The sequence below is a fragment of the Sceloporus undulatus genome, chromosome 2 (assembly GCF_019175285.1).
Source record: "Sceloporus undulatus isolate JIND9_A2432 ecotype Alabama chromosome 2, SceUnd_v1.1, whole genome shotgun sequence".
Classification (NCBI taxonomy): Eukaryota; Metazoa; Chordata; class Lepidosauria; order Squamata; family Phrynosomatidae; genus Sceloporus; species Sceloporus undulatus.
The window spans coordinates 219,986,638-220,012,170 of NC_056523.1; the positions used below are offsets into that span (position 1 = coordinate 219,986,638).

The 25,533-nt window shown below is 41.0% G+C and overlaps 1 protein-coding gene across 3 annotated transcripts in view; it reads left to right on the forward strand.

Annotated features, from left to right (window-relative positions):
* The window catches only part of PRAG1 (PEAK1 related, kinase-activating pseudokinase 1), a 74,757-nt gene that overhangs the window by 42,003 nt on the left and 7,221 nt on the right, over positions 1–25,533 (forward strand). For all 3 annotated transcript variants that reach the window (XM_042455186.1, XM_042455185.1, XM_042455184.1), the window contains exons 4-5: positions 11,354–11,511; positions 19,544–20,283. In XM_042455186.1, the coding sequence (XP_042311120.1) occupies positions 11,354–11,511; positions 19,544–20,283 (898 nt within the window). The remainder of the gene's footprint in view (positions 1–11,353; positions 11,512–19,543; positions 20,284–25,533) is intronic.

Sequence of the window (25,533 nt, forward strand, 5' to 3'; positions counted from 1 at the left end):
TGCCAATGGCTTTCCAGTGGGTTTACATGGCTGAGCCGTGAAGAAAACGGAAGTTCTCTACCAGCTGGCACCTCAGGAAGAACACTACCATCCCCACATCACTGTAGGCACATCTGTGCTTAAGTCCATCCAGCAGTTCACCTACCTGGGAAGCATCATCTCCTCAGACACCAGGATTGGTAAAGAGATCAATCACAGACTGGCAAAGGCATATAGTGCATTCAGAAGGCTTCACAAAAGAGTCTGGAGTAACAAACACTTGAGGCGAAGCACAAAAATCAGTGTGTATAGAGCCATTGTACTGTCTATTCTCCTCTATGGGTCTAAAACATGGGTCACCTATCGCCAGCACCTACGACTCCTTGAACGCTTTCATCAGCGCTGTTTACGCACAATTCTAAATATACACTGGACTGACTATGTGACGAATGTTGCTGTCCTTGAGCAAGCAGGGATCACCAGCATTGAGGCCATGCTATTGAGGACGCAGCTGCACTGGGCAGGACACATTTCTAGGATGAAGGACCATCTCCTCCCAAAAATAGTATTCTATGGTGAACTCGCCATGGGTCAGCATAAGAGGGGCACCCCAAAGAAGAGATACAAGGACTCCCTGAAACAACTTCTCAGGTTTGGCCAAATTGATCACCAACAATGGTCCTTCCTGGCCTCGCATCGGGAGGCATGGAGACGCAACATCCACGATGCTGCAGCCTTTTTTGAAAGCTCACGCCGAATAAGTCTCAAAGAGAAACGACAACGCAGAAAGAACCACAACCTGGAAACATCACCCAAGGAGACTTTCCGCTGTGCTTTCTGCAACTGGACCTTTTTAGTCACCAACGTGCTTGTACAAAGCGCGGGATGAGTCCTTCCTGAATCTTCGTTCGCGAAGCAAAGCCAGAGAGAGAGAGACATGGCTGAGCCAGGATTAGAAGCCTGGTCCCCAGAGTCATAATACAGAGTCTTTACTTTCTTCCTCTCTAAGAACTCATTCCTTTTCCCATCAAGGAAAATATAGTACATACAGTAGAAGAGCTGTTGAACAGGGACGTAGCTAGGATTTTAGGAAGGGGGGGTCCAGACTAAGTGCCACCATTATAATGGGGCTTGGGTGTGGCGGTGCAGCAACACACACCATTCGTTTTTTTTAATGGAAGGGGGGTCTGGACTCCAAGAACTCCCCCCCCCCTTTGGCTACGTCCCTGTGTTGAACTGAAGGTCCTGCCTCCATATACAATGGATAAGGTACAGTGGATACAGTTATCTATGGAGAACTTTAAAAATGTATGTGGATAATGTTTCTGAGATGAAAGGACTATACTATTTTACCTTTTTCTTTACTAAATCATCTGAAAGGTCATTTGGTAATTGCTTTCAAGTAATACACATTTAATTCTTTGAAATAATGTATTTGGAACATTACACACCAGCCCTGACTATTTTGCTTTCTTCCTTAAAGCTCAGTAACTTTCCATAGGTCAAATCTGGAATCGAAGCATAAAGGTAAAATTGATCTTATCTGATGTTGCCTAACAAGTATCCATCAGCTGCAGCTGTTAATAATAATATATCTAGACCTCAGGCCAAGAATGGGACTTTCCAAAGGTCAGAACTTGAGAGATAATTCTGAATTTTGGGATATCAGCACCTATTGCAAATGCTGCTGTTTTTCCAAATTCTGCCATCAAAAACCATACGGTGATGCTCATTTGGCTTTTCCTAAGATGGCCACTGTGAGAACACCTGAATTGATTCTTTGTCTGAGCCTGTCTGTGTTTATTTGCCTATTAATTTTAATTCTTACAGCAGTCCCTCATATAATAGTTCATAAGTCAGTCCAACTAGACATGCCTTGAGGTTATGAGTTCTCAAAATATTTTGTCTGAGCTGGGTTCTGTATATTTCCAACCTTTGAAATGGCAATGTTTTCATTATCCTATAATTTTATATGTAAATATGTTTCAAGTTTCCAGTTGTATGTAGTTCTATTGGATAATGCCTAACGAATAATAATAAAGTATGAACAAAAATTGTAGATTCTCTTTTTGGGAAGAAGAAACCTTAAATAGGAAGGGGAAAGTCTTTCCATGGGAAATAAGGTCTCAGCAACAACACAGGTTTCATTTTTTAAAATATGATTTTGATGTGTTTTTTTTTTCAATATGGCTTCTGTCTGTTTGAAAAAAGATCTTTGCTTTATTCACATATGAAACAAGTTTGGACTAGAAATGTCCATATTTGTGTTAATTCATTAGCCTTGACTAGCAGGGAGTGGTACTTTATGTACTTTGGAAAGTATAGGAATCGTATACTTAATGGTGTCTGTTTCCTAAATTTTGCTAAAGTGTTAAACCTGGCATTCCACCTCCTTCCAATTTTCATATATGCCCTTAAGCACTGCGTCTTTGGCATTCCTCTTGACTGTAAATTGCAAATAAAACTGGAAAGTGTAGCATACTTTCCACATTTTTATCTGGGCAAATGTTGAAATTTTCCTTCCTTCCATAGATATTGAACAAAGGTGGATTTGGAGCGAGTGATCAAGCAAAATTAGAACTGCAGTCCTACTTGGGAATAAACCCCCATTGAGCTCAATGAGTCTTCTCACTGATTGTATTGTTGCTGTGTTTAATAATTTGCACCTGCCTCACTTAAAAGCTGCCAAGGGCTCCACTTCTTTCAAGAACCACCATGGACTGAAATTTTGTCTCAAGCTGTGCAAACAGAATGTACGTCATTCTGATTTTTGTTTTATGAGCAAAGCCACATGTATTTCTGTGCCACTTTTTAGGACAGTGAAATGCAGGGGGGAAAGGGAAACAAATTAGGTTCTGCCTATCTCTCCTTTGGATTTTCGTGCTTTAAACAGATTATATGTTTCTGTCAAATGTTACCTGAAAGAGTAGAATTTGATAACGTTTCAAGGAAAAAGAGATTTCATGGTCCAGTACCTCAGTCTTTTCTAGTCGCTATGGCAAAAAGACTAGAAGGTGCTGTTAGTTTTCTTGCATTCTTCCAACTTTACAAGATTGATCAATCTTGGTCCTCTGTATCCATGGATTCCTTATCCATGGATTCAACCATCCATGGCTTGAATACATACATACACACACACATTCCAAGAGCAAACATTGATTTTGCCATTTTATATAAAGGACACCATTTTACTATGCCATTGTCTTTAATGGGACTTGAGCATCCATGGATTTTGTTATCCACGGAATCCTGGAATCAAACCCCAGTGGATACCAAGGGTCCACTGAATCATCATTTATTGGGCAGGTTTCTCTTTGTTACAAATGTCCATGTTTCTAAATTTCACCGTCCAAATGTAGAAAGGGAAATTCCATTAGTGGTCAACACAAGGGAGACTGGGATTGAACCTGTTCTGAAAATATCAGGTTCGTAGCTGCCCCTATGCTACCTTGGATTTCCAGATGGCTTCAGTAACAAGGAGTACTTCTGCACAACTCCATACTCCATTCTGAGTTGGTGTGAATTAGCAATAATCATCTGTGCCTCACTTATGCTGTATCATGAATACTACAGCATGCTTTGTGATAAATAGCCACATATGTGATGTAAAATGCAATAGCTAAGCTGCTAACCATTGAGTATCAAGTTCATATCACTGGATTACAAAAGACCTGCATTGATTGCAAATGGTATTCTGAGCAAAATTCAGTGCTGATTTTAATCTTTACAAAGCTGAATGGCTTAGAGTCTGGCTGCCTTTGAGGCCACACGTCTTATTATGAACCAGCCCAGATACTGAAATCTTCAGGAATGATCCTTTTGAGAATACCATCATCTGTGGAGGCCCAGATTGTTTTATCTACTTGCCTCAGAGTGGTCAGTTCCACTTTTGTGTGAAGGTGCATCTTTTCAACTTGGCCTTTTAACTGATTTTATTTATTTTAATGGGATCAGCTACTTCATATTGTTTTAAACACTGCTTGGTAACCACCTTGAGTACTGTTATTTACTAGTAAAGCAAGACAAAAATGAAATTAATGAATAAGCAAAAGAGAAATTGCTTCCTTCTTCATGTGAGTTTATTTCAGAAATAAGCTACAGGCTGGCAGCCAACATTTGGGCTGGTAAATTCTTTTCGATGTCCTTGTTCCTGTTCAAGTGGAAGGCAATGGAGAATTTCTCTCCCTCCCCCAGCTCACTCTCTAACACACAAAACACACATTTACACACAAACACACACTGGTGCCTCTTACTTCAAATCCTTCCTTTATCCACTTTTTTCTCTAAGACCCCAAATTTCTAATAACTTAAAATTTCAGTTGCTCAATTAGAAATACAGTTTAAGCATGCAAAGAAGAAGCGACTAAGGTCATGCAAACAACAGCAAATATAAGAGTTCAAGATGTGAATGATTTTCAGTGTCTCACTATCTGCACAGCTAGAAATTGCAGGCCAGTGTAAAGAAGAGATGAAGCAAAACCATCTTAATCATAAGCGTCACTTTAAAAAAAAGGTTCCCTTATATTATGTTGGGTTGATGATTTCCCCATATCTATTCCCTTTTCCCTCATTTCATAATCTTGTGCCAGCTGTACACACACACACACACACACTTGGGCAGACTCCCTTCCCTCGTCCATCTCCGCCACTATTGGCATTTAGAGTGTGAGCTCCCCTGGTCAGTGATCTGCCTGGGTTTGGGGAGGAAGGTTTACTTAAAAATAACTTACATGCCTACATATATATTTTACTGTGAAAAATGCCATGTACTTTTACAGTGTTATATAAAATAAGAATGCTACTTTGCTGAGAGTGCTCGAGGTTATTCTCTTGTATGGCAGCAAAGACGGAAAACCGCTGTTCCCCAAGCAGCAATGATTTCTATTTCAGTTTTACCCCTATTCAGAAAGTGCATTTTGCACAAGGCACGAGGGCAGTGGGAATAAAGAGAGCTCTGCTCACATATGACTTCATCACAACCAGAGATGTGATGCAGCTAGCTTTTGAGGGGAAAAATTCTAATTCTGAATTGATTTCTTGCATTGCCCTGATGTTGTCGACATGATTGCATGCTAATATGTCAGACACTCCTGAAAAAAAGTTTGACGTTCTGGTTTTACATCATTTGCTGGGATGGTAAGTTGCCTGTGGGTATCTGGCTGCTGGTTTCTAGTGCTTAATAAGCTATTTTGCTTTTTTTTTTAAATTACTTATTGTGGGTTTTAATAATAGAGTTAGTTGTGTTGTAGAGCTTTATATAAATGTTTTGTTTTCCTTGAACAGATAAATATTTTATTTGTGAACGGAATTGGAAAGGCTATAATCCTAGGCTATCCAAAAACCTATCGACATCAGTGGGAGTGACTCCCAAATAAACATAACATTGAACTCTTACATATTAGCTTCAGAAAAATCAAGAGAGATAACATATTTACAGATCTTGAAATATTTTCTGTGAGATTGTGTGAGTGAAGGAATCCTTGAAAAATAATTGTGTTGGGGTCCAACTTACTATTTATTTAATGAACATACAAGTATGAATGTATTTTCCTTTGCAGATATTTAATGCAGCAATTTTCCACACCTGTTAAAAAAACATTTTTACTAATCAAATATTGGGGTCACATAGACAACTATTTAGACATGGCTTTGGAAAAAATATGCTCTTGGACAGTGGTCACATTCACACATAACAAAGGCGAATTTGTTTGGCCCAATTGCTATTTGTCTGAATATTCAAAACCACCCACAAAGTGTGGCTTAATTTTTACCAGAAACCCCATTCAAAGTGACAGAAAGTTCCTGGTTTATGTGTTGTGGCTTATTTTGATTGTGGTTTGTTGTGACATCTATATCTGTATTGGGGTTTATTCCTGGTTTGTTTTGGTGCCACATCCTAGCCTTTTGGCAAGCAATACAGGTGCAAGGCAAAAACAGGTAGATAATGAAGCTGTTTCACTTTTTAATTTGCTGGATTCTTGTTCCCCCCCAAATATACCCTCTCTCTTCACTTTGTCTAGCAACAGACATTTTTCTTTACCCAACAGCTCTTAAACTCATATTAAAAAAAACTTTTACATTTGGAAAAAACATGAATGCTGGAGGCCTCACAATGACCTTGAGGCCAAATAGGACCCATAAGCTGCATTTTTCTGTATCCCTGCTCTACAACTTGATAGACTGAATTCAAGGAAATCTAGAGACCTAGAATGTTGTCCTTGGACTGGATGGGTCTTTAGAAGCCTAGTAATGTGTTATTTTATTTATATCCATGCTTTCTCCCAACATGGGTTATGAGAATGGGCTCCATATCTGGGAGTTCTTAGTTCAAATATTGGCTTAAACCAGCCACTTGTCTCCTCAGTCCCTCTCCTTCCACCTCAGTCTCTAATAATATGAGTATAACTATACAGTACTGTCATGTTACAGGGATTGCTTACATAAAATCTGAGTACATTCTCTTTGTAAGCAAGAAAATTTGCCTTGTTCTGTCTACATGTATTTATTCTCCAGATGGTAGCCCTCTTAGGCTGTAATCCTCGTTATTCACTTATCTGGGATTAAATCCCATTGGATGCAGTAGAACTTCATTTTGTGTAGGCCTGCATAGGATTGTATTGTACAAGGCCTTAATTGGCATATTTTAGACTTTGGATTTAATGGTCTCAACAGGTTAAGATATATTACTTCATTTACTTTAAAAGGTTGTGCACCAGCCATATTAAATCCTGGACCTTCCTGTTTATTTTACTGAGTGGGATCATGGACTTTTGCCTCCCAAATCTTGCCCTGGTGCTGTTAATTGCTGCAATCAAATTAGAAATAATCTTGTGTCATCTGTGAGGGAGCAGATGTGTTACAGCATAAGCTTTCATGGACACTAATAGAGTCATCTTCATTAGATATGTACACCTGCATGTTTGGCGGATATATGTACACATGGGTGTCAAGGGGGAAATGTTTTAACAAGAGGTTAAAAGTAATACTTCTGCTAATTATAATGATAGATGATATCCACTGAAATGAAGGAGAACTATATAAATCTTTTGGGACTGAGAGATAAGTTGGAGGTTTGGATTTTTTTTTTAAAAAAAATAAAGCAGTGCAGTGTAAGAAAACAGCATTACATTTTTGTAGCAGGGAAGAAATTGCAAATATCCTCAGTGAATAATAGCTTGGTGAGAAAATAAATGTATGTGAGCTTTTGTTACGCTTTTCAGCTCCTGATAAAGACATGCTGGATAGGTAGGAGTTCTTTTTTAATCAGAAAGGCAGCTCACGCCTTCTCAGTGAGCATTCCTTTTGTAACTTATCAGCATAGTGCTTTAGTGCTTATTGCAAAGGTATTCTGCGAAAATAATAACAGCAAATCAAGCACTTCGCCTTCCACATGCAGGGAGAATCATGCTAGAAATGGAAAATTCCTGTACAAACCAATCAGTCAATTTTGTTGCATATGTGAGCATAATAGCGATGCGGTGAGGCAACCCTGGGGTCATTCAGAATGTTGAAATTTTCCTTCCATCCATTCAGACATCTCACACATTCCGGGTTTGTTATTCATACTATGGAATCACAACGATCTGCATCTCTGTGAGTTTTGTTGCTCATATGTGTAAGCATTTGAATAAACATGGAGTCGATGATGCAAATGCATTTGGAACCCCTTTTTTGGTATGCAGAGTTTTATCCTGGGTCTATTCAGGTCGCTTGTTCATGCTACTGACAATGCAGATCTTTTTTTAAAACTCAGGGGAAAACCAATATCAATTATCCCAGATTAAGTGGGGTTTTGGGCAGCTACCCCACCCCCAAACTTAATCGGGTACATTCAGGATGTATGTGAACAAGAGAGATTTAACACAAATTCATCCTGGATTATTCCCCCCCCCCCCAAGAATGCCTAACTTAGACATATCAGCTTGCCTCTGAAATGGCCATTTTGATTGCCTTAGTAAAAATTTACTTAAGGAGCAAGAGCACCTTTGGAAGCAGAATGTGGGTGTGTTTCCTGAGAAGTAAATTGTTTTGCTTCCTATATTTGGGTCTTCCTTTACCTTTCCTGAAAGCAGCTTATATGGTTTTTCCAAGCTCTGTTTAGGCGTGGATTAATCTTGAGACCTGCTTAACTTGACCATTCCCTTGTTATATCAAGATCTAGCCCTCTGAACCCCTCTTCAGTGTCAATATCAAATTGATATCTATCGGACATTTAAAGCATGTAGCCACCCCAGTGTCAGAAATTGCATTCCTATATAAGGAAATCCAGTAAGCTCAGGATAGGGGAGTTCAAGAACATGTAGACAGGATAAATCAGTTGAGATCAGAATTCGCATAATCCCTGCACTGATGGAAATGATGGTAAGCGATAGACCTGGTGCTTACACGTGAACAGAAATCCAAGTGCACTTCCCTCTGGGAGCAATACTTTTTTTGTCTAAGGACATTTCCAGTGATTGTTCAGCCATTCTCAACTTCCTTACTCATTCTTCCCTCCTGGACATCCTTTCATATCCTGAAACCTACCCCAGGATATGCTTCACCCTATAAATATGCCTGCAGCACACCCACCAATTTGGTCTTATTTGAGGTCAGACATGCACTGTCCATATCTCGCTTGACTCCTCAGCATAAGCTGGCCTTGCCACAGTCCCAAGGCAGCTACTGAGCCATTTTCCATTTCACTGCATTCCCTGATTGCAGCTACATGTCTGGAATTGGTACAGTATTACCCTGTGCAAACCCCTTTAAATCTCTATTTGCTACCAACCTTATATCATTCTTTCTTGAGTGTGTTCATTACGTTGAACCTGGACTGAGGATTCCTGTTTCTTGGAACCGTTATACACAGTCTTGATCCTCGTTTAGTTGCCCAAGCCAGACACGCATTCTAGACTTTAGGAGAACGGATTTCAGTAAACTTAGAGAAGTATTGAGGGAGATCCCGTGGTCAGAAATACTAAAAGATAAGGGAGTTCAGGATGGATGGGAGTTTCTCAAAAGGGAGATAATGAAGGCACAATTTCAAATAGTTCCAATGAAGAAGAAAAATGGGAGATGTCTCAAGAAACCAGGATGGATGACTAAGGAACTTTCAACTGAGCTAAGTTTTAAACAGAACATGCATAAGAAATGGAAAAACGGGAAATCACCAAAGAGGAATTCAAAGAAATAGCAGCACATGTAGGGGTAAAGTCAGAAAAGCCAAAGCACAGAATGAACTCAGGCTTGCTAGAGAGGTTAAAAACAATAAAAAGGGCTTTTTTGGATATGTCCGCAGCAAAAGGAAGAAGAAGGAAATGGTAGAGCCACTACGTGGAGAAGATGGCAAAATGCTAACGGAAGACAGAGAAAAGGCAGAATTACTCAACACCTTCTTTGCCTCAGTCTTCTCAGAAAAGGCAAAGGGTGCTCAACCTGAGGATAATGGAGCAGAGGACAGAATAGGGGAATTTCAGTACAGAATGAATAAAGAGATAGTAGAGGAATACCTTGTTAATCTAAATTAATTTAAATCTCCAGGACCAGATGAAATACATCCAAGGGTACTAAAAGAACTGGCAAATGTAATATCGGAGCCATTAGCAATAATATTTGAAAACTCCTGGAAAACAGGAGAAATCCCCGCAGACTGGAGGAGGGCAAACGTTGTCCTCATCTTCAAAAAGGGGGGAAAAGATCCCAACAGTTATCGTCCAGTTAGTCTGACATCAATACCAGGAAAGATATTGGAGCAGATCATTAAACAAAGAGTCTGTGAAAATCTAGATGGCAATTCCATAATCACAAAAAGTCAACATGGGTTTCAGAGAAACAAGTCATGCCAGACAAATCTAATCTCTTTCTTTGATAAAATTACCAGCTTAGTAGATGAAGGGAATGCTGTGGATACAGTATATCTTGATTTCAGTAAGGCCTTTGACAAGGTTTCCCATGATATTCTTGCAAACAAGCTTGTAAAATGTGGGCTAGACAAGGTAACTGTTACATGGATCTGTAATTGGTTGACCGGCCGAACCCAAAGGGTGCTCAACAATGGCTCCTTTTCATCCTGGAGAGAAGTGACCAGTGGGGTCCCACAGGGCTCTGTCCTGGGCCCAGTGTTATTCAACATCTTTATCAGTGACCTGGATGACAGGATTGGGAGCATACTTATCAAATTTGCAGATGATACCAAATTAGGAGGAATAGCTAATACTTCAGAGGACAGGATCAAAATTCAAAATGACCTGAATAGACTAGAAAGCTGGGCCAAAACTAACAAAATGAAATTCAACACGGAGAAATGTAAGGTACTGCACTTAGAGCAGAAAAATAAAATGCACAGATATAGGATGGGAGACACCTGGCTGAATGAAACTATATGTGAAAGGGATCTGGGAGTCCAAGTGGACCACAAGTTGAACATGAGTCAACAGTGCAATGCAGCAGCTAAAAAGGCCAATGCAATTTTAGGCTACATCAATAAAAATATAGTGTCTAGATCAAGAGAAGTAATAGTGCCACTATATTCTGCTTTGGTCAGGCCCCACCTGGAATATTGTGTCCAGTTCTGGGCATCACAATTCAAAAAGGACATTGAGAAACTGGAGTGAGTCCAAAGGAGGGCGACTAAAATGGTGAATGGTCTGGAAACCCTACTCAGGGAGTTGGGGATGTTTAGCCTGGAGAAGAGAAGGTTAAGAGGTGATATGATAGCTCTGTTTAAATATTTGAAGGGATGTCATATTGAGGAGGGAGCAAGCTTGTTTTCTGCTGCTCCAGAGACTAGGATTCGGAGCAATGGATCCAAGCTGCAGGAAAAGGGATTCCACCTCAACATTAGGAGGAACTTCCTGACAGTAAGGGCTGTTCGACAGTGGAACACACTCCTTCGGAGTGTAGTGGAGTCTCCTTCCTTAGAGGTCTTCAAGCAGAGGCTAGATGGCCATCTGTCGGGGATGCTTTGATTTAGATTTCCTGCATGGCAGGGGGTTGGACTGGATGGCCCTTGCGGTCTCTTCCAACTCTATGATTCTATGAAGCCCTTTCGGCTGCTGCCATATGAGCTAACAAAATTCCCCTATTTGAATATTATGTGTGGGTGCTCTCTCGGGACCCTTGCACTTTACATAACACACTAATATATCCCCTTTTATCCTCCCTTTTATCTCTTGCTACTCTTTGCAAACAGGTGATACAAGTGCACCAAACAATAACATCAATAATATTGGGAAAATAGAAAAGGGGAGAACAAATTGCAAGAAAACTAGCTGGGCTACAGGGACTCCTCTGTAGACATAGCCACATTTGTCACCATGTGATGCAACAAATGTCTTGTTATGAACTTACAGTATTCTCACTGTGCTTCCCCTTCTCTCCCTGCAATCTCTAGGCATTTCCTGAGAATGAACCAAAGTCAATCTGAATTTGAAAAGCTCAACAGTGATTCCGTGGAAAACCTCGCTCCCCCTTGTCAAGGGATCCATGTCACTTTCACAGCCGGCTCCACTGACAGTTTGAATTTGGAAACAAATGCATTCACCAATGGAGGTAATTAAATATTGTGTGTTAACATGGAACTTGTATAAGGATCTTGGGAAAACTCTCTGTAAAGCTACCTTAGGATCTCCACAGGGAATCTTTACAAAGTCAGTTTCTTTTGGAGGAAAGAATATGGGATGCTTCCGATGTTTGGTAACGTAATGTTTATTTACAGGTTGAGCATATGTTACCAAAACAGCCACACAGCAGTCTGTCTTAAAGCAGGAACACTACTGCTACGTTTGACAGCCCATATTATAAACGTACAACTGTTGTTCACACTAGCTAAAAGTAAACTACACACACACCTTTTTCATGTTTCTTGGCACCTTTTAAGATAGTCAAAGCCAATGCATATGCTCAACTTGCTGATCATTTCTGATTTATGATGACCCTAAGGCGAATCTATCATGTTGTTTTCTTGGAAAGATTTGTTCAGAGGAGGTTTGCCATTGCCTTCCCCTGTGGCTGAGAGCATGTGACTTGCCCAAAATGACCTAGTGGGTTTTATGGCTGAGCTGGGATTCAAACCCTGGCCTCCAGAGTTGCAGTCCAACACTCAAACCACTATGCCTCAGATCTGGTCTGTCTTAAATATCCATGGCCTGCTGCCATGACTGCCCATTAACTAGTCAAAGCTGAAGGAAGGCTTTGAAGAAAAGGACAAGATGTCTCATGACCACAGTCTCCTAGCCGAGCTGTCTTACACCCTGGAAGGCATATCTGCTGAGAACAAACCGAAATGGGGATTATAGTTTTCTAAGGAAAGCCCTGCTCCCACTGCAGTCACAGGGCCATGCTTTCTGTGGTGTAGGAATTAGAAATAAACATTTACCCCCCCCCTTCCTCCTCATCTGTCTAGCAGGAGTTGTTTAGCAGCATCAGAATTAGGAGGTTGGTGGAGGGCTGGATAAACATAATGTTGGGTTGCAGTAGCAATGCAGTAGAGAGCCGGTGTGGTATAATGGTTTGAGTACTGGACTATGACTCTGGAGACCAGGGTTCAATTCCCACTCACCCATATAAACCCAATGGGTAACTATGGGTGAGTCACATACTCTCAGCCTCAGGGGATAGCAATGGCAACTCCCCCTCTGAAGAAACATGCCAAGAAAACCCCATGATAGGTTCACTTTAGAGTCACCATAAGTCAGAAATGACTTGAAGGCACACATCAACAAAGGCACTGGGCTGCCCAGTGAGAGCTATAGAACTAGCCCCATTGAACTGTTAGGAATCATGAGAAACAGGGAGGCCAGTGGCTGCTTCTTGAATGGCCTTTTTATAGTGCAGTAGTGAAGAATAATGGGATGAAAAATCAAACAGCATAAAACTCTTCCACTGCTTATTTGGCCTCACTGTTGCCTGACACAAGTTGAGAATCCCCCCTGCGGCTTCACATTTTATGGGAAGACGTATTTTGACATTCAGGCAATCTGCCATTTGAGGATGCTGTCTGCCATACAGAATTTTCTCACTTGAACTGCACCCCTCTGATAAACTTCTGGGGAACCCCAGCATTGCTAAGAATGCAGTTTGAAACAGCTTCTCTCAGTTGCAGAATGCACATTTTTCTCTTGTTCCTAAACTGTGTGCTGGGGAAAATTTATGTGCTTTGTGCAGCAGCTGCTTATGTGCAGTTTGAAATGAAATAAAGGTTCCTGTTAGTCCAGGTTATTTGCTGTGTTCCTTGCATGATTTACTGCTCTAGCCTTGGAGTGAGGTAGCATACCCAAATCAGTGATTCATACAGAAACACAGGAAGTGGGGCTTCTTTGGCAGGGGATGGGGGTGGCAGATTTATACCCAGAGAAAGCAAGCTTTTTGAACAGCTGAGTGGAATTTGTTGTTCCTGTCCACCTTCAGTCGATCTTGACCTGTGGCGACCCTGTAGACATCTCCAAGACTCCCTGCCCTCCACTGCTCTGCTCAGTTCCTGCAAATTCATACCCATGACATAATAGAGCCCATCCATGTTACTCTCTTTCTGTTTTGCTCCACCTTTCCAAGCATTATTGTCTTTTCTAGTGAGTCATGCCTTCTCATGATGTGGCCAAAGTACAACAGACCTACAGTAGTTTGGTCATCTTGGCTTCCAGAGAGATTTCTGGTTTGATCTGCTCAATGACCCGTTTGTTTATCGTTTTGGCTATCCATGGGTTCCTCAGCACTCTCCTCCGGCACCATATTTCAAATGAATTGATTTTCTTCCCGTCCGCTTTCTTAGCTGTCCAGCTCTCACATCCATACCTGGTAATAGAGAATACAATGGCTTGTACGATTCTAACTTTCATGCTCAGTTGTATATCTTTACATTTTAGGATCTTTTCTAGTTCTTTCATAGCTGCCTTCCTCATTCTTAGGAGTTTATCACACTGGGGTGAATTTCAGCATAAAAGAGAGATTAAAGCGCATTTAAAGCATCCAGCAAATAAAGCGAAAATGGCAACTAGTTGCGCAAATGATAATCACACACATTTGCATAAATAAAGTGATATTGGAAATGCATTGTTGTAAAATTCTGAAAGCAAAAACGATGTGTGTTAATGCTTCTTTGTGACACTTTAATAGTGGGTTTTGTGCAATGTCATGTGAAATTGTTTCATATAATTACGTGATTTTTCTGGGATATTCATAGGATAAATTCCTAATCTCCTTTGTGTGGTAAACTCCTTAGTCTTCTAATGATTTTTTGACTGCGGTGGAATACACTTTTGTAAATCAGCACAAAAATGACCCTCTGCTAGCAGTGGTTTGGGAAGTACCACATATTAGTATTTGGCTTACCCTCTTAAAGAATGTCATTCCCACCCTAGCCTCTGTTGCTGAGCAGGTTTGCTTCTTTCTGAGCCCTTACCACATTGCTCAAATATTTACCTGGTTCTAGCTTAACTTGTCCTTGGCAGCCAGTGCCCAGTTCCATGGCAAAGAGCCAGGTTGTCTTCAAAACGTTGGCCCGGTCTTCCAGGCTATTTCTTTATTCAGCGGGATGTCTCCATTTACAGTACGGCTATACAGGTTGCAATGTACTTGGCATGCAGCTTGTGAGTCCTTCCAAACAGGTTTCGTGTTGTTGTTTTATAAAACACAGCTCGATGAGTTTCAAAATCAGGATTTAACTTAACATTCCATCATTCTGAACTGGGCCTTTTTGCTTGTTCTGTTCAAGCCACAAAGCCCCTTCTTGTTCACAAGAATATTTGAGAGGGCCTGATTTCAAGAGGGTGAGCAGAAAAGGAACTTGAGTTTTCTCTCTCATCTTTGGCACCCTGCTGAATTGCTGTGTGGGCAACATCTTCCATGGCCAGCACAGAAATGCAACATGTACCATTTGTTTCCAGTCATTCATTTCAGAGGTACCTGGGATGCAGGGAAAGCAACGTAACTGTCCCTGGGAAGGGTCCAACCACCAGTAGTCCTTCCTGGGCAAGGTTCCTTGTTTTCTCCAGGGAGGGCACTCCGCCATGCAGGACAGGGAAAAATAACAGCACTCTGGTGTGCAGCATGATGCCAGCATGCCACATCCCCACTCTGCCCTCACACTGGCGTTTCTTGACAGTATGTTGAGGGCCTAAATCCAATCCAGAATATCAGTTGCATTAAGATCTAGTGAATGTTTGCTTATTGAAGAGACTTTAGAGATGTCTGCATCACTGCCTGTGTTGTGGAGAAGTCCTTGCCAATAAAGATTTCTTGAGATCTGTAGAGAAACAATATTTTTTTAAAAGTCTTTATTCAAAACAAAATTTAAATATATAAAATTTCCATACATTAACCACAATTTTCCATGTAAATGTCACACAATTCATATCAATTATTTATCTATAAACATCTAATCCACAATTCATCTACAAATTACCTCCTTTCTACATGCTTCCTACACCATCTATCTCTTCTACATCTTTATCACTTCACATTCAAATACCTTCTAATACCTCCTACCCTTCAATCCTTCTTACACACTTTGTAGAGAAACAATCTTAACAGTCTTGATGACTGAGAACCAAAGCTGAGGACTAGTTTGTGCCCACATTGTTTTATGATCCCACAATTAACAATACTTTTTCATAGTTGCCAAAAGTAGTTCTACAGTTGCTCTGAGCTCTTCTCATTTGCTCTTCTAATCATTTGCTCTTCTACTCAGAAGTAAGCCCTGTTGAATCCAGTGTGGCTTCCTCATAATTAAATGGGTACAAGATTGCATACTAAATTATCCGTTATCAGGCCCACGATAAACTACAGTTCCCAGAATTCCATAGACTTGAGCCATGGCAGTTAAAGCAGTTTTCAACTGGATTATTTCTGCAGTGTGGATGCAGCCTGGGTTACACATTTGTAACTGCCATATAGGATTCTGTCCAACATTAATAATGGACAAACTAATCTAATTTATATTTATTTTGAGCCCTCCATCAGATAAAATCACAATGGCTGTGACTGAGCCCAATTTTTACCAATGGGAGAATTAAGCTTGATCTTTAAATTTCCCATGGAAATCAGTGTAATTCACCACAGTTATGTTTGTCTAATTTATGTTTAGTTACTTGTGATATTTGTTGCTCAGGATAAAAACCAGTATTAAAAATTATTCTTAAATATTATCTGCGGCAAAGCAGGAAAGGGCAGACAAGGTTTAACCTCTTGTACTATTCCCTGCTGTGCTATTAAAGCTTTTCCTTCCTGGAGTAAAAACAAACAGCCATCCAGGCAACTAAATTTATGAACAGAATTCCAATATTGTCTGGGTATTAAACTCAGATAACATAACTATGAAAGTGGTAGACAGAAAAAAAAACACGGGCTCAGGACTAGAGCTAAAATAACACTGTTTGTGGGAATCCACATTTACGTGGCATCTCAGAGTAAAGGGCCATAAATACTTGAATGGCAAAGGCATAAAAGATGAGGGGGAGAGTGGTTCCATAGCCTCAGGCTGTCTGAGAGAGGTTAGGATACAATGGAACAGCCAGTGATGTATTCAAGTCTTTTAGTCCAAGTCTCAAGTTTCTACCTTGAAATCTCAAGTCGTGTCTCAAATCCTTGCACGATACCTTCAGGTCAGGTCTGAGAACCAACTTTAAACATGGGGCAAATTTCTCGTAGAGAAACAGCAAACATACAGTATTAAGCAATGGACTTTAGGTGAGGATTGAGATCTGCTCGGCAGCTGGTCCTTGCTGTACCTCAGAGGACCTTTCTAAAGCTTTTCCAAAGCTTTAGAAGGATCCTTCTGCCTCAAGCCCATTGCCTAACACATTTGCTGTTCACTTCCAAGAAATGCGCCTTCCACTCTGTTGGCCTGCTACTCGAAGGGTGTGGGATCCGCAAGTCATAAAAATATTCACATTTCAAGTCAAGTCGAATCAGTGTGTCATTTTTACCAAGTCAAGTCACGGAAGCGACTTGAGTCCAACTTAAATCCAAGTCAGTTGACTTGAGTCTACATCACTGGAAATAGCCTCTTCACCAGAAGGAGTTATTTTGTGGGAGATGGTACATCTATGCTGGGCAGCTCAATTATGTTTATGGAAATTTTCCTCCTACACTAATGTGTGCAGGGACTTTTAGGAAAAAAAGAAAACACTGTAGAAAAAAAAAGCCCTTCCCTTACCCTCGCCTACACATACTTCCAACCCAGGCTATTGCAACCCTGCAGGGAACTGATGGTTGCTGTCACCGAGCTTCAAAAACTTATTTTTTGGGATTACTGTTCCAAGACTTCCCCAGCCAGCATAGCCAGTGGTGTAGTAAAAAAAATTAAAAAATGTTAAGTCCTGCATTGAGCTGCCACTGTTTTGTTTTTTAAAAAAGAATCAAGGAAATAAGCAGTTTGGTGGGCACCACAAAAGGAACCCATGTGGAATTTGGGTATCTGTAGGCACCACACACTTGGTTTCCAAATTCCTTTTGCTCAATTTGTTTCAAAATGCAACCTGCCATATTGTTTTTAACTTAAGGCCATTAAGTTCATAACACAGTTACAGGTTGCAAAGGGCAGCCGCTTTCTACGCAAAGAGAAAGGTTCGTTTGGATTTCCAGATCTATCGTAGAATAGATGAAAGAGGTCTCACAGAAAACAGACATATTTAAAATTTCAGCCGATCAGTTATAGGACTTGGCTGTGGCTACGTGTATACTTTACATGTTATGCTAGCTAATCAGAGAAGGGTGTTTTTTCCCTTTAAGTTACCATTTTTCATGCTAGCTGGGGAGTTCCAATTAAATACTTTTTGAAGAGTTGAGATATTACTTTGACTATGAAAAGATATAAAGACATTTCCTACCATTACACCACAATTGGACAGGGAAGAGGAAAATTATCATTGCTAATGCAATAAGACAATCAGGGGTGCTGGGGGTCATTCTGTGGAAGACAAGGCTTGAATCTAAAAAGGAAATTCAGCACACATTCAGAAAATCAAATAGGCTGATAATATGTATGTTTTAAGGGCTCATAGGTATGCTGTTTCTCTAGTTAGGAGTGACCAGACTTTTAAAATCCACATACCCATAAGAGTATAGAAATGTCAGGAAAGTTTTTAATACATTCAAAAGTAAAGGTAACAGGTTTTTTAAAGGAGTTTATCACATGCGAGGGCTCCCGTCATGCTCCTGTCACCCAAACGTCACCAATCTGTGATGGGAGCCTCCTGGTGGGATCATGCCTGACACTATTAAAGTGGAATGCTTCCTTTTTCGTCATGAAAGCGTCAGCGTAATTGTTAGGAAAAGGGCTCATTTTTAATAACGGATCAAATTGTTATTTTAAAAAAGGGCCCTTTCCCTAACAATTATAATGCTTCCATGATGAAAACAGAAGCATTCCAGTTTAATAGCACCAGGCGCAATCCCACCAGGAGGCCCATGTCACAGTTTGTTGACATTTCGGTGACAGGAGCATGACGGAAGCCCTCGCGTGTGATAAACTCTAAAGAGAAGTTGAAATACTCCACAGAATAATTTCATGATGGTTATCTTTTCTGTAAGGCTTTATGTATTTATTTTGTTTGGATGGGGTGGGGGTCAAGACGGTTTCCTCCATTTTGTCATACTCTTAACGTGACTTGGGCTGCCTGTAACAAAGACCTCTGCTGGTTTGGCTGCTGCCCCCTCCCTCCACAGATAACCTTGGGTCAGTCTGCACCCACAGAAGGCTTTTTATGCAGCTGCAGAGGTGGCTTTTCTGGACTGAAGGTGTCAGTGAGGGCTTGGCTGTGTTTCGTGCCACTATTGCCCAGTGATGTAGACTCAAGTCAATTGACTCAGACTTAAGTCAGACTCAAGTCACTTCAATGACTTGAACTTAACTTGGCAGTAAATGACACACTGACCTGACTTGACTTGAGACGTGTATTTTTTTTAGTGACTGACCTACTGGTGCCTTTAAGCAGCATGCCAACCCACTCCCAAAGTATGGGGCACATTTCTTGAAAGGGAACAGCAAATGTGTTAGGCAATGGGCTTGAGGCAGAAGGATACTTCTAAAGCTTTTCAAAAGTTTTGGAAGGCTCCTCTGATGTGCAGCAGGGGCAGGCTGCCAAGCAGACCTCAAGCCCCACCTCAAGCCCATTGTCTAATGTACTTGCTGTTCCCTCCAAGAAATGCACCCCACCTTCTTTTTTTCTGTTAAAAAATAGCTCCCAGACTTGAGACTCAACTTGAGACTTGACTTGACAGTATCTTGCAAGGACCTGAGACACCACTTAAGTAATAACATAGAGACTTGAGACTTGAACGTAGAGACTTGAGACTTGACTTAAATACATCACTGCTGTTGCCCTACTCTAAGGAATACATAGAGTTGCAGGAATAGGGCCCACATGCTCTTCCTTGTCAAGTGTTAATTGGAACATTTCACATAAAATACCACACCATATTTGGCTTATCACCTGTGTGTTTGATTTATTATGCTTTCTTTGTATGGCTTACCTTTGTAGACAGAACCTGATACTTTGAGTCTGGCATTGTAAAATGTCTTTATTTTTCCATACTGGTAGGAGTCTCTCCCTCATAATTGGTTTATTATCTGTGTGTGTTTCAGGACAGTCATGCAAGATGAGCCTTCGTTCACCCACCCGTACAGGGAAGCAGGTCTTTCCTTTGGTGCATTTCTCTGCATCTCCCAGCAAAGACAGGACACCCTGTAAAGACTTACAGCCGCCTCCTCTGCCACAGAAAAAAACAGTCAGCAGAGCTGTTTCATCGCCTGATGGCTTTTACTGGGGACCAGCCTCTCCAGCAAGAGCAGCCATCCCTACAAGCCCCAAGCTGAATTTCAGCCAGTCAGAAAGTAATGTCTCCACCCATGAAGAGTCTTCATTTGGCTCAAACTTGGGTGTTAACCACCGAACATTTTCCTCTTCTGAGTCCTTGGAGAAAGCTTTCAAAGGATCTGCTTTCCCATTTCCATGTTCTGGTAAGAACAGCAATACCTGCAGCAGCCAAAACAAAAACTTGCCCCTGCGTTCATCCTCCCAGCACAGTATGTCCACCCAAGTTTCCTCCAGTTCCAGCCTCCAGCTGCACAACCTCCTCAGCAACATTGACAACAAGGAAGGGGTGTACACCAAGTTGGGGGGTCTCTACGCAGAATCCTTGCGCCGCCTGGTTTCAAAATGTGAAGACTGTTTTATGCATGACCAGAAGAGTGAGCTGCATTTTAGTGAGAACAACTGGTCGCTCTTCAAACTGACGTGTAACAAACCTTGCTGTGATTCAGGGGATGCCATATATTACTGCGCAACCTGTTCCAAGGATCCCTTGAGCACCTATGCAGTGAAGGTATGTACTTGCCAGTGGCCATCTCATAATGGCAAGGTGGGGCACCTTTTCTTTTCTTTGCCAGTGATTCCCAGGAAAAATCACCAGGGAGAGGGCTCAAACAAATGATGGCTGGGACTAGAGGCAACATTTAAGTAGAAGTTGCATAGTTCGGTCTTTTTCTGTGTAGCTCCATTCCATCTTGCAATCGCACATTGGCACCACGTAATCTCTCTCTCTTTCACACTCTTTCTCTCTCACACACACAAACACACATACGTAATCTCTCATGCACACATTAACACTCTTTCCCTTGTTATGAAATGAGAAAAATCTCACAATGGTTTAACCTTTGAGTATTCTTTATATTCTTGGTCTCCATATAGATCTCTGAGAGTCCCCACTACTGGCTTTCCTGCACTGCAGGAACTGGCTCTTTACCTCCCACTTTCTGTTTCAAATCCATCATGAGACTGTTAAATTTGGCGAGGGACATTATATTTGGAAGTCCAGGTAAACAGTGTCTTGCCCACGTATTTGTTAAAACTTTTAAAGAACTCTAAGTTAGTGGCACAAGACACTCCTTTACCAAAAGCCAAGCTGATTGCTTTTCTCCCTTCAATTTGCTTTATAATTTTATCAGTAGTAACACTTTCCACCAACTTGTTTGGAACAGACATTCAGCTTGCTGGCCTGTAATTTCCTGTACCCCTAGGTCTCTTTTAAATAAGAGAAAGAAGAAAATGAAGGTTGGTTTTTGATCACTTTCAGATTATTAATAAGAATGAATTTGCTTGTAATTTGTCAGCTAGGCCTAAAATGTTCTCTTTTACCTCCACTGTTTGCCTCAGCTCCTCTTTCTCTTGCCAGAATAAACTGAAACTCAAATGCAAGGCTAGGGTCAGCTTCAAGGAACTGGTCCAAAAGTTACTAAAGAACAGGAGAGAATGCAGAGCTTACAATGCATAACATTTCTTATTTGGCCTGCCAGCAGCCATTCTACTTTCCTAAATGCGACCCACTGAAAACCTGGGATTCAGCCAATAGGGTGCATCTGTGCCGTGGTGCCCCTAACAGCACAGGTAGAACAGAGCTGGGCAGTAGCGAATCTTGACATCAACATTTCCATCAGATGAAGTGCCAGGAATAGGCATGCCCATATATCTCTGTCATCTATGGGATGCTATGTTTGCACAGATACCTGGTGAAAGAATGTTCAGAGACACAGGACCTGATTTACTGGGAAATTCTCTTTCATAGACCCCTTCAGAATGAATCTGCATCACACATAATGCTTATCACCTTTTTCTTGATCCTTAGTCTGTGTTAAGTTTTTTTTCTGTTCTGTTCATGACATGTTACCAAAATCCCCAAGTTCATCTTGAGTCACAAGGACTAAAAATACAACTGAGCACTAAAGTCAGAATCATCCAATCCATTGCATTCCCCATCACTTTGTACAGATGTGAGAGCTGGACAGTGAAGAAAGCAAATAAAAAGAAAAACAATTCATTTGAGATGTGGTGCTGGAGAAGAGTGCTGAGGAGACCGTGGACAGCCAAAAAGACAAACAAATCAGTCCTTGAGCAGATAAAGCCAGAAATCTTCCTGGAAACCAAGATGGTTAAACAGAGGCTGTCCTACTTTGGCCACATCATGAGACTCATTGGAAAAGACAATAATGCTGGGAAAGATGGAGGGCAGTAGAAAGAGAGACGGACCCTGCACTAGGTGGATAGACTCAATTAGGGAGGTCTCAGGTATGAATTTACAAGACTGGAACAGAGCAGTGGAGGATAGCAAGGCTTGGAGATGTCTCATCCACACGGTCACCACGAGTCAAGGTCAACTTCAGGGCAGCTAACAATAATAAGATTTCTTTTAATATATATATTACGTTATTAACAAGAGTGAATCAGACAGTGCAGACCTGTCCCAGATGCATGTAGGGATGAGCAACTGCAACTAAGGACCTGGAGATCATTTATTGTTCTTTCTTTGCTTTCCTTTGCTTTTAATGTGAGAGATTACAGCAGGCTTTAGAGGTCTTGAAACAAATATTTACCTGGGTAGGTCTAAAACCTGCATAATTTCTTGTTGCGCCACCTGTTTCTCCTCATGGTGTGAACTGTGGCACTCATTTTCAATGCATTGCACGGACAGCGTCTGCATGGATGCCAGTTTCACAAAGAAAGAAGGCCTGCCTTCCTGTTGCTCAGGTTACTTCCCTTGGTTTGGATTCCCAATGGATGCTTTCTGCAGAGTGTGATTGCAAGGAAAGGAGACAAACCTTTTTTTGTCTCCACTGCAGACCACACGCATGTGTCCCTGCATTACAAAATGTGCCTTTATTGTCTGATGCTGGCATACAGGAGCACACTGAAGCTTAGTCAGAAGAATGAAGATATAAGCTTGGCTGCAGTGCTTGGGTTTCAAGTGGGGAAATGTAGCTAGGCAATTTTTAGGAATGCTTTCATACACATTGCTGGAATATTTCTAAGAGACAATAGCATAAGGGCTTGGCAGCTGGGTTTTCTCTCGCCTCCCTCTCCCCACCACACACAATCCGTGTGATATTGTGGTACTGCTTCCAGACATGAAAGAAACTATAGATCAGATCACTGCCTGAAGTCAGGCTTCAACAGGTCTGACTCTTTCAAAGTGTGAGCTAAGACAAGGCTCCTATCATCCGTGGGAGCCAAAGCACTGTTCACAGATAAAATAATGAGCAGGATTGGCAGGAAACTGAGCCCAAACAGTTTTTCTTCAAAAATCGCTACTCAGGGCTGAACTACTACATTTGACAGAAGACCAAAGACTGGGAATGTAGGTCTGCAGCTGAATAGGTGAAAGGAGGTTACAATTTAGAAGCAAGAAGTGGTAGCAATCCTTTTCCACTTACATTTTCTGGACACAGGTTTATAATAGTTGGGAAAATGGGGCCGGAGAAGGCAACTGCAAGGAATAAAGCAGAGCTTGGGAAATTTTATTACGAATTTTATTTGTAATTAGTTGTTTTTTATTATTAAGGCATAGCTATAAATACCCTGAAACCACCAAAACTTGTCTGATCTTGAAAGCTATGCAGGATCTAGCCTGGTTAGTACGTTAGTGCTTGGATGGGGGACAGCCAAGGAGTATCAGGTGCTATGAGCTATATGTCAGAGGGCTAAGGCAAACCACCTCTGAATATTCTCTGCCTAGGAAAACCCAATGAAATCCACAGGGTTGCCATAAGTAAACAGGTGACTTGAAGGCACATTCACACACATGTCTCATTATGATTGTTATTCAATGAAGGAGATGACTTCTGTTGCACTGCAACTGTAATTGTTTCAGTTACTTTGGTAGTAATTATATCATGGGGAATATAGCAAAGTACAGTATCATCCAAAATCCACAAAACAGTGATACTTTTATTGGACCAAAATACACATTATACATGTCACAAGCTTTCAAAGCTCCACTGGCTTCTTCATCAGGCAAAAAAGAAAGAAAGAAAGAAAGAAAGAAAGAAAGGAGATGATGTTAGTCATATTGGTCAAGATGTTGTGGTTGTTGTCCTTAGTTCAGATGGTACAGAAGGGTATTCATGCAGGTGGTCCTCTCTGCCTTCTGGCCACGTGGATACTGAGAGATTCAGTCCAGCAAGTAAACTTTAAATTTTATTAGAAAAACAAAAAGCTATTGCCTTTGAGATCCAGTTTGTCTCAAATCCTTTTTAAGGCTACAAGCCCCTTTAGGCAGAGACTACCAAATTTCTCAGGAAACCTCTGTGCTTTTGCATCAGGAAAACATTTGGTAGTAAATGTAATGGTTTTAGCTACTTTGCTCTGTTGGGAGTGTTGAGGTGAAAAGGATGGAGTGTGGAGAATATATATATCAGGAGAATATAGTTGCAATTAATAACTATTTTAGTTACTTTAGAAACAAGTACAGTGGTGCCTCGGGTTACGAAATTAATTCGTTCCGCGGCCGCTTTCGTAACCCGAAAAGCCTTCGCAAGCCGAAAACCCATAGGCGCTAATGGGGAAAAGCCGCGTTTCGTGCGAAAAAGCGCCGAAAAGCACCAAAAAAATTTTTCGTAACCCGAAAAAACATTCGTAACCCGGAACAGTTATTTCCTAGGGGATTTTTTCGTATCCCGGAAATTTCGTAACCTGGGTATTTCGTATCCCGGGGTACTTTTTCAACAGTGTGAGTAAAAGAGGGCTTAGAGCCATAACAATCACTGATTTTTAAACATTACTTTCAGAGCTCTAGAATAAACAGGAGGACATGTTAACTGCCCCATCTCTGTCTCCATCTGATCCTTTCCAAATTACAGTCCCTCGCTTGCCCCTCAGTTGGCTTCATATATGATCTGCAATGATTCAGGTTCCCAAACTGTGGTCCTCTGTCAAATATCTAGTTTGCCACTCAAATATATTTGCGGTGGCCCTAGAAACATACTTGTAATTCAGTCTCAAGATGAGAACTTAATTTTGTTGTCTGTTATTTTTTGTGTGCAGTGCATTGACATAAATCACACTATGAATAGAAAAAGATAGACAAAAATCCCAGCACTCTGTTTAGGTATGTGTGCATCCCTTTCAAATCAATGGGATTTAAAGGACTCTAAAGGGCCTACATACCTATAGGCACCAGATCCTTCTGATCTTGGAAGCTAAGCAGGGTCAGCTATGGTTAGTACTGGGATGGGAGAATGCCAATGAATACTAGGTGCTGTAGCCTATATTTCAGAGGAAGGAACTGGCAAACCCACCTCTGAGTATTCCTTGCTTAAGAAAACCCTATAAAATGGATGGTGTCCCCATAAGTTGACAGGTGGCCTGAAGGCACACACTCACAATTGTGCACAGTACTACAACTCTAGAGAACAAAAATAGCATATAATGTTCTGTTTAGTATGCAGTGGGATCCTGTAGCACCTTTGAGACTAAGTAAGGGATAGAAGTTGGTAGCATAAGCTTTCATGACTTGGAATCTACAAAAGCTTATGCTACTAACTTCTTTCCCTCACTTAGTCTCAAAGGTGCTACAAAATTCCTTCACATACTGATCCAGGCTAACATGCCAGTGTCTTTTAATGTTCTGTTTAATATTCAGTTAAGGGTATGGAAATATATTTGGCAGCTTCAAGCACCCATCCTGAGTCACAGAGGAAGCAAAAGCATTTATGGACAATTTAGTGCACAATATTTTCAGTATAAAATACCATTAAAATAAATCTGAGACCCAACATTGGCATAGTGGTCTGAACAGTGGACC